The 10,393-nt window shown below is 30.9% G+C and overlaps 1 protein-coding gene across 1 annotated transcript; it reads right to left on the reverse strand.

Annotated features, from left to right (window-relative positions):
• LOC109328680 lies at positions 1,308–1,774 on the reverse strand. The gene has a single exon (XM_019562260.1). The coding sequence runs from the start codon at positions 1,698–1,700 to the stop codon at positions 1,308–1,310; it is 393 nt and encodes a 130-aa protein (XP_019417805.1). The 5' UTR covers positions 1,701–1,774.

Consider the following 10,393-nt stretch of genomic DNA (forward strand, 5'->3'; position numbering starts at 1 on the left):
TATATATATATTTAGGAAAGAATAGTGGGTGCAAGTACTAATGAGTTTGAGTACCTCATTACCTGAATCTAGACTCATCTAACAATGAGTTTCAAAATCTCGAATCTAATTACTCACAAATATTATTTGTGTGTACCCTCAGATCTGGGTACCCAATATTATCTTTAGCCCAATCCCATTGAATTAGTTGAAAAAAATATTGTTATTTAGCATATAGATGTATTAGCGCCACATGTATCATTATCAAGTATTTAGAACAGTTGCATGCACAATAATTCAAACCAGAAATATCAATTGATCTATACACTTGATGTTGAAAATTATTTTTTCTAGTAATAAAATATCAATCTTTGATAAAGATGAAAAAATAATGAAGAGGCCAGTTTGGTGCTCATGAACCGTACACATCTTTTATGTGTACACATTTGTTGTTCCACAGTTTATGTCACTCCATATGCTATGGGTTTGTGATCGGTCAGAAAAAATATATTAAAGTTAAAATTTAATTATTAAATATTTTTCTGACCAATCATAAGCTTATGACACATGGAGTGGTACAAACTGTGGGACAACAAGTGTGCTCCCATCTTTTATCTCATTAAGTGTGTCACTGTATAGGCTAATTGATCAGAAAAACACTTAATTATTAAATTTAACTTAAAAATATTTTTTTTCAACCAATCATAATAAATGAGATGAGTTGACACACTATGAGATATATCATATGCTCTCCCTCTTGAACTAGATTCCAATAGTAATAGTATCAACATGATTAGAGCTATGGGATTTAAGTTCTACTATGTAAAAACTAAGTTGGCACTCTAACCAGAATCAGGGACAATTTTAGAAACTACAAAAAGATGTTAAAATATCATTTTAAGCTTGGTTTTCCTTCTCAGGGTACAACTACATATCATGTAAGAACCAAATTAATTCCCAGTTGCTAAAGTTATTAAGTAATTTAAACCTCGCAAATTTCTTATGAAATTGGGTTGCCAACTAGGTGAATGTCTTATGAAATTGATTTGAACACACTTCTCTTCTCTAAAACTCTCCCAATTCATGTAATTTCATCTTCCCTACCTTGTAATATCCTTAGACCATGATAATATTTCATTTTCAACCGTTCTAAATAATTTCATTCAATTTCCTTAGATGAAAACTCATAAAGAATAGAAATAATAGAGAAAAATATAATACAAATTAAGGGAAGCTTACATAGAATCGAAGGAGGTAGAGTTTCCTTACATATAATAAATATGATGAAAGAGAGAAAATGAAGCTAAGAGAAACTTGTTTTAACTTTGTTATATGAAAATGGTTCTAGGACAATCTGATCCTAAACGAGAAGGGTAGGTAGAGAAACTAGAAACACCAAGAGGCATAGCAAAAGAGCTACTTTCCATAAGAAGCCTTTGGTGAAAGGTCTCAATGGTTGCAGCACCTTCAACAAGATCCTTCATCAAGTTTTTGTAATATTCCTTAAGCTTTTTCAACATGCAAAGATACTTTAACTTTAGCCATTTCAGCCTCAACCTCTTAAAGATTCTGACTAGCCCCACCATCCGCCGTCGCGACCTCTTCCCACCTAGCTGCACCGATTGCACCTTCCGCCGCCTTAGGAGAGTGAGCCTGCGGCGGTGGGGCTGCCATAGGGATTGGGAAGGGGTGGTGGTGGTGTGGTGATTTAGATCAACCATAGCATGTGACAATAGAAGGCAATGTTTAGTGTTGAAATGAGAAAGATGTGTTTAGTTAAATAAGTATATGCTAATAACTTAATATATTCATGTGGTACTTTGTGGGCCACTTTATTTATAAAAAAGTATAATATATATTGATATAAGCCACTTTGGAACAAGCCTAAAAGCTAATAAAAGTTTTAGCTCCTAAAAAATATTGATAATTTATATATATTTCTTCTTCACAAAATAAGTTTTATCTTATATCCTCCTAAAAAGTTCATATCTTATTATTTGGATACTTTCTAATATAGTAAATTGCATTGATTTTGTGATTTAGTTACAGTGAGTATCCTTGTAAATCAGGTAAATAATTAAATAGACCTTCTTAGAAAAGATAATTATAATATTTTAAATCGGAGGGGTGATGAATTTAATTAAATTAAACTTTTGAGAGGTTGATATAATTTAAATTGAAAAATGTAATATCTAGCTTACTAATAAGGCCAGACATAGCAATAAATGGTAGGTAGTCGATCTTTTAATCATTATATTTGGGGTTTGATCTTTGTGGAATAAAAAAACTTATCTTATTTTGTTGTTGGTACTTAGGTTCCAGCCTTTAATTGGTGGTAACACTGCTCATGTCAAAGACCACCAAACTAGCTCGCCAACCGTTAAAAGACAAAACTTCTGATTTTACTCCTATTATTATTTTAAATTTTTAATTAAATTTAGTCTCCTCAATAATAATAATAATATTCCTTCTTTTCAGACTTTATTGCACGGTTATAAATGCTCATACCGACATAATAGAAAAATTATATTGGTTATCTAATTTAATGGATCAAATCTGAAAAATATTAGTTAAAACCATATCATAATTTGAACATGATAGTGTAAGATAGTCCACAATTAAACAATTTCGAATTATATATTTCAAACAATAATATTATATTTACAATTTTATTATATTTATTATAAATATATAATTTATTTATTATACAATTTAGTTAAGAAATATTATGGTCGAGATTGATCCTAACATCTTAATAGTCTAGTGTAGGAAAAATGTTTTTATTTTATAATTATTATTACTTTTTTATAATATAAAACAATTCTTATTATGACCGATAATATTTGGGTTATATTGAATGGTGGGTCATGTACCGCCAACCAATAACTTGTGCCACAATCATAGGAGTATCAAAGTGAAGTAGTTTTATCGCCATTGGATGACCTTAAATTTGAGTTGTTGTTTGTGTTATCAATTGCTGGAGTTGGTGTTTGTGAACAGAAGTCGTTGTAGCGTAGCAACACTTCTGCTTCTTTCTCAGAAGTCGTGAGATAGAAGGGCGTATTCGCTTTGCAGAAGTCGTGACTGATATTACCGACTTCTGAGCATGCTGGGACAATGGACGTGTTACCAACTTCTGAGCATGTTGGGACAATGAGCTTTAATTTGTTAAACATTACTCATTTTTTGACAATGTCTTCCTTTTTGTGTGGGCCTATTTATTTGTAATTATGTTGGACCTATTTATTTGTAATTATTGAATATAAAAAGTGAATGTTTAGGGGCCTTTTTAAAAGAGAGAACTAAAATAAAATTGGTAAATGAAAAATGTTAATACAAATGAATTATTTAAAACTAAGTTACAATAATACTAAATTTAATGATTCCCTAAATGACCTCATGTCCCACACCTACGTGGTTGCCTATGACATGTGGCCTTCCTCGATGTTCATGTGTAGTCTGATCTTCATTTGTATCTGTTTGTCCGGTAGGGAAAATATTATCATCAATGATAAAAGAACTTGGTCCAACACTATCATCTTGATTGATGTTGAACATGATGTCGTTTTGGTATTCATTTGCTGATTGAGGTGTACCCAATAAAGTATTGACGAAATCACTATCTTCTGTAAAAAAAAGAGTGACGTTGAGGCATGATATCATCAATGCGATACTGGTGTGATGATTGACTTTGGAAAGACATATGTCACATTGGTTACATTGCTTACCTTTTGAGCTTGTTCCAACAACTCACCCTTTATGAGACACACGAACATGATCCCTTACTTGGTCTTTATTACCAATACCATCCTTTTGCATTGAACTTGAACTTTGTTTCAATCAGAGTATACTACTTTCATTGTAAATTTTTCCATCATTTCTTTAAAGTCTTCCTCTGTTTTGCAAGCAAGGTTATACAAAACTCTACAACCATCACTCATTGCCTCGTATTTGATGCTTTGAATAGATTCTTTACTAAGGTTACACTGTTCAAAATTTAGACATTGAGCATCCTTTGCTTTTATTGTCCATCTATCAAGAACCATACAAGGAGGCAAATATGTGATGTCGAGAATTAGTAACACAAAAACACTATGACTACATGGCATCCCAAATGATTTCATTCCTCTACATGAACATTTGATGTCCACATTAGAACCGCCATCATAATGGAAAACATGTCATTTTTTGTTGGGCCTATAATGTTTTCTGACTTTGTATATTACATGACTTGATATTTGGTGGGTAGAAATTATCTTCATTTTTGCAGTTTCTACTAACACTTTAACAAATTCTTTGAAAACCGTTCTGGTATATAATGTTGCAACATGACCCTCTAAATTATGATAAGAAGTTTGTAACAAATCATCACCATAAGAAGATTTAAAATCTTCAACAACCTCATTGTTGCGTGTGTGACTTAAACATTGTTGAAAGTTATGTAAACACTCGACCAAATTATATCCAGACTCTATGTACCTCCCCATTTGTTAATGTAACCCTTCACATCCTGATGTGGTATGCAAACCAGTATAGAACTTTCCATGGATATAAGACTTGGTCCACATACTTCTACAATCATAAGTCTGAGTGGCCCAAAGATTATTTTGAAGCCCATGTTTGATGATAAGTTCCTCCCACATCATTTGAAATTATTCAACCTCAACATCAACATACATAACTTTCTAGAAATCCTTATGAAAGTTCTTCTTCTTAATATTTTTTTCCAGCGTTATTACATATATGTCAAGCGCATAACCTATGCTGAGCTTCAGGAAAAACTCTTTGGATTGAATTCTTCATCGCCAAGTCTCCATATGTGATAACACACTTTGATTGTTTCCCATTCATTGCCTCCAAATTTTTTTCTAAAATCCACACATATGTTTCCTCTATCTCATTTGACACAACAACATCAGCAAATACTGTTGTTTGCTTGTGATGATTCACACCATAAAATATTACGACTGGAAATTTATATTTGTTTCTACTATAAGTTGCATAAAAAGTAAGAACATCGCCGAAAATTGAGTAGTCGAAAATGCTACATCCATAAGCCCATAACAACTGTTGCAACTTACCTTCTTCATCTACGATATGCCTCCAATACATTGCAGAATCTGATTTTGATTACTCCTTCAAGTATTGTAAGGCTGCTTTTGCGTCGTCATTTCTGATCCTTCTTTGCTTCTAGATTTGATTATACATGTCTTTCCTAGAAAACCTAATGTAGCGATAACCACCACATTGGCCAGCAAATGAGGCAAAAAAAATTTCGTTCCAATTCCCAACTCTCTCATCATGTTCATTTGACCAATATTTGTCTGAGTCATTCTTCGGTTAGAAGCTATCATCCCACCATAATATTCACCAACCACTTCATAGTTATGTTCATCGGAAAAATAACTCACATACCAACCTCTTTTTTCCTTGTCAACATGAATCTTCATTCTTGCTAAACAACCGCATCTTGTGTCTTTTCTGGGCACCCTCTTCCGAACCACACCATCTTTCTTCTCTCTAAATCCTTCTCTATCATAGAAAAATGATTGTCATACAATTCCACCGTCCTTATCCTGACGATTATGATATTTTCTTATACCAAAACTTTTCTTCATACCATACATCTTGTAAAATTCGTATGCAACATCGTTGTTCAAAAACCTAAAATTCTTTACTTCATCTACGTTTCATTCATATTTCCAGTATCACTATTATCAAATTCATCTACCACCTAGAATCAGTAAAATATAACATTTATATTACTAAAATAAAAACAAATACATTATATATTTTCTTTAAAAAAAATTAATATTTGATCATAGTAATTTTCATTCATATCAATTTCTTCTTCCATCTAATAGATAAAAACAAACACAACATTAATCAATAATTCTATTTTTGGTTCACAAAAAATTACTACCAAACAAGGAACAAACAGTAAAAATAATAATTACAGATAACAAACATATAACTAAAAAATATATATGAAAACATATATAAAAATATTAAATAAATAACAAACTAGAACCTTATATATGCAAATTCATCCCTTCAATATACTATGTTGGAAGAAGTCACTATATTCCACTATGATGGAAGAACCAACTATAATACCTCACTGCGCATGAATCTAATATAGAGAAGCTAATATAACCATACGAATCACTGAAGTCGTTTCCTTAAAAAACAATGTCAGACAAGAAGTCGTGATCCGCCATACCGACTTTAGTATTGGACAAGACGTCCTTGAAGTCATGTATCTAGAACAAGACGTCCACCTGTAAGTCTTACCTTCCAAAACCGACTTCTGAAAGGTTTTCTCCACAGTAGCCGGTAACATCATTATTCAATCCAACAATCCTAAATTAGTTCGCATCGAAGTGAACTAATAACGAGTTCGCACATTAGTTCGATCCTTTACGAAATAGGTAACTATATGTGTCCTAGGTGAATATGAGTTGGATTCAGTCGGATTAATGTTTGTCACTTACCCAATATTAAATGTTATTAATCATTTTTTGAACCTAGATCCAACCCTATACGAGGAGCTAACCTTATCCTAAATATTGACATAGTCAACCTTTAAAACTGAATTTGACCTTAGGTACGATTAAATATAATGCATATTAGATAAAGTTATCTCAATATTATTTATTATTATGAATATCTAATTTGATATATAATACTCTCGATAAAAAATGTATCATTACACTATACACGTTTGAATAAAGACACATACAAACATATGAGTAAGTCATCATGATACGAGTCATGTTTAGTCTCTATTCGACCCTAAATATTGGTCAAGACTAATTTTTGAACCTGAACTCAATTCTAGACGAGATAAGATCCAACCATATTTGAATTTAATCATAATCCAATCATATTAAGTGAGCGGATAAAGTTAGATCATGCTTATCCCTAGTCCCAATAATAACAATAAGTCCTACAAAAAACAGTTATATATTCGGTAGAAGCAGCGTGATTAATATAAGTCCCCCTAAATAAAAATACATAGTAACAGAAATAATTATTGTTGATATTTACAGTATTTTAAATTGTCTTTTTAATTGTCATTGCAGTTGCAATGTTACAATTTTGGAGATACCTTGACCACAATTATAATTTCATATACTATATTTTCCTACAATTTTTCATATATACAATAAACATAACGTAATTCATCCAAACAACAATTTAGGACAATCAATAAAGAATTGGTAGTAAGAAATGATACTAATTAATATTAACTTTCAAATCTTATTAAATGATTAAAATTTATAGATGAACCAGTATATGATTTTATTAAATATTCTTATGATCATTAATTCATTAATTGACTTTTAATTTTTTCCATCATTCATGCATGATTGTTATAAGTACAGATTTATTATTCTCAGAAGTTGAGAACTACCTCATTTGAGTCAATGACTGAAATTAGTTTTTTGAATAAGTTTTAAATATATATTACGGAGACCTATATTTAGCCCCTAACTTATTTTGTTATTTTCTATTTTTACTATATAATATATATAAATATATCATGTGTATTCCAATTTTAATGTGAAAAAAACAATGAAATATTTTCATAGTTGGAATTTAACTATCCACTCCAAATATCTTTCTTTATAATGTCACAAAAAATATTATTTGAACAATAATACCTTTTTTCAATATGTGTATTACGCTAAACAATAATTTAAACGCCCAATATAATACGGTAAACCATGTCTATCTCATAATTTTCAGACTATATATTTTTCCCTGAGGCCCTTCGATAAAATAATTATTTTTGGTACAGGTATGGGACTATACTTGTCACTACTGCACTAAACTCTAATCAATGTTGAAGCCTTAAAAAAAAGTGATTTTATAAAGTTTTTTAGGTGATTAAATTTTTGTGTGTCTAGTTAAAACCGTAAAATTTTCCTCTCTTGCTAGATTTGGTTTTTATATAAAAAATGTTTATATTTTATATTAAATAAAATGTTTAATTGACAAATAATCATAAATCCTAATTTGTTAAAAAATATATTTAAGTTAAAAAATTAATAATTAACTAATTTGCTGATTAATCAGCACTAATAACAAGTACAGTAACACAAATTGTAGGATAGCAAATATGTACTCATCTTAAGCCAACTACTTGATTAAAGTAAATTAATTGAACAACGGTATCGTCATCCCTTACGTGTCGCATAATTATTGATTTAGTTAATAATTAAAGCTCGAATATCTTAACATGTAATGTTTATTGCTTAGAGCCAAAGCTCTCTGATAATAATATATATTATTGTGGATTTCTTAATTGAGAAAAATCTATTAAATTTCGTGAGTTATACTTTGACGTAAGAATAAAATCTCCTCCCTGATCTCCTAATTACATTTTTAAAAATTAGAAAAATCAATAACATACCCCCACGATTTTGCGTATGCTTCAGGTCTCAATAATTTATAGTTTTTTTATTTGTCATTCTTTTCCATTACATGGAATATTGGGTTACTATCGTACATATAGTCATATACTAAAGAAATTTCAGTAATTTTTTTTAATTTAAACATATCTTGATATGTTAATCTAGAAAAAGTGCATTAGATATGATTATATGGACTCTACATGAAATCTTTCTCCAAAAAAAGATTTTAACGCTGCTCAATGTTACATTACAAATAATGAGGAATTGTTAATACATAAAATCATGATTATTCATACAAGCATTTTCCACATAGAAGGGAACTTTTTTTACAATAGAAACATATTGATAATTCAAGAATCAAACTAAATATGCTTTAGAAAAAAGAGGATGAGTAAACTTATAGGAAATACATAAGGGCTTAATTAGGAAACTCTATATTTAAGAAATACTTTACTTGACCATCATTCATATTTGATAAAATATTGATGCACACTTTCTAGAAGCTTCCACACTTGTGTAAAAATAAGTAGTGATGATTGTATCATAATATCTAGAATTATCCTAAGCTTCTAGTATATTCTATTATAGGCATTTAGTATTATAATTAAAGAAGTATCTAGAAATCTTGAGAAAAATGTATACTATATACTTATGAAACTATCTAGAAATTCATAAGTGTTGTAGAAAGCCTATAAATAGGCACTCATCCTTCATTTGGGTAGCATCAAAATAAGAAGCAAACCATTCTAAGTTGTGCAGCTCCAAAGCTTCTCCACTTCTATTTTCACTACTATAACTTTCATTTCTAAAATACTCTCAGTGGCATCAAAGCTACGTTTGGTCATACACTGGACGTAGAATATTACTCTATCCATTTCCAACTACCTCCAAAAATCTCACATCCATACTAAACCATCTTTATACTCTTTGAGCTATGGCTAGCACTATTCAATCATCATCAATTCCTATCCCATTTTTCACCGGAGAAAACTATGATTTTTGGAGCACAAAAATGACTACTTTCTTCCGGTCCCAAGATTTGTGGGATATTGTAGAAGAAGGATTCACTACTCCAGAGAATACTTCAACTCTTACCGTGGCTTAGAAAAAGGAGTTGAAAGAGAATGTGCAAAAGGATGCAAAGACGTTATTTATTCTACAACAAGCCTTGGCGGAGACTATTTTTCCAAGAATAATGGGAGCTATAAGTGCCAAAGAAGCATGAGATACACTAAAGGAGGAGTTTCATGGTAGTGTTAAGGTACGCACCATTAAACTTCAAACTCTTAGGCGTGAGTTTGAATTACTTAAGATGAAAGAGTCTGAGACCATAAAAGACTATTATTCTAAAATAAAAGAAATAGTCAATCAAATGAAAGCCTATGGGGAAAATATTCTTGACAAAAGAATTGTTGAGAAAATTCTGATTTCAATTCCCCAAAAATATGACTCAATAGTTACTACGATTGAGCAAACCAAAGATTTGTCTACTCTATCAGTAACAGAATTAATGGGCTCTCTAGAAGCTTATGAGCAAAGATTGAGTAAGCATGATGAAGGTTCACTAGAAAATGCCTTTCAATCAAAGCTCAGACTAAGGTCTCAGAATAAAGAATATCAAAGAAGAAATAATATTGGTGCGGAACATTCTAGAAACAAAGAGATTTCTAAAGATTTCTCTAGAAACAATCAAGCAAAATATCTTCCTTGCGGCATATGCCAGAAGTCAGGCCATTCAGAAAAATATTGTCGATATCGAGGAAAGATACAATGCCAATATTGCAAAAGATTTGGGCACTCAGAGCAAAATTGTCGCAACAAAAATAATCATCAGGCCAATTTCACTGAAGAATGCAAACATGACCAACAACTATTCTATGCCAACCAAGTCTCTAGTCGTGATAAAGAAGAAAACTGGTACTTGGATAGTGGTTGTAGTAACCACATGGCTAAGGACGGGAGCATTTTCAAAGATATTGATGAGTCTGTCAGAG

Source organism: Lupinus angustifolius, chromosome LG02 (genome assembly GCF_001865875.1).
Source record: "Lupinus angustifolius cultivar Tanjil chromosome LG02, LupAngTanjil_v1.0, whole genome shotgun sequence".
Taxonomy (NCBI): Eukaryota; Viridiplantae; Streptophyta; class Magnoliopsida; order Fabales; family Fabaceae; genus Lupinus; species Lupinus angustifolius.

Coding starts and splice junctions, on each gene's coding strand:
- LOC109328680 (XM_019562260.1), bottom strand. CDS start 1,700: ATGGTTGATCTAAATCACCACACCACCACCACCCCTTCCCAATCCCTA.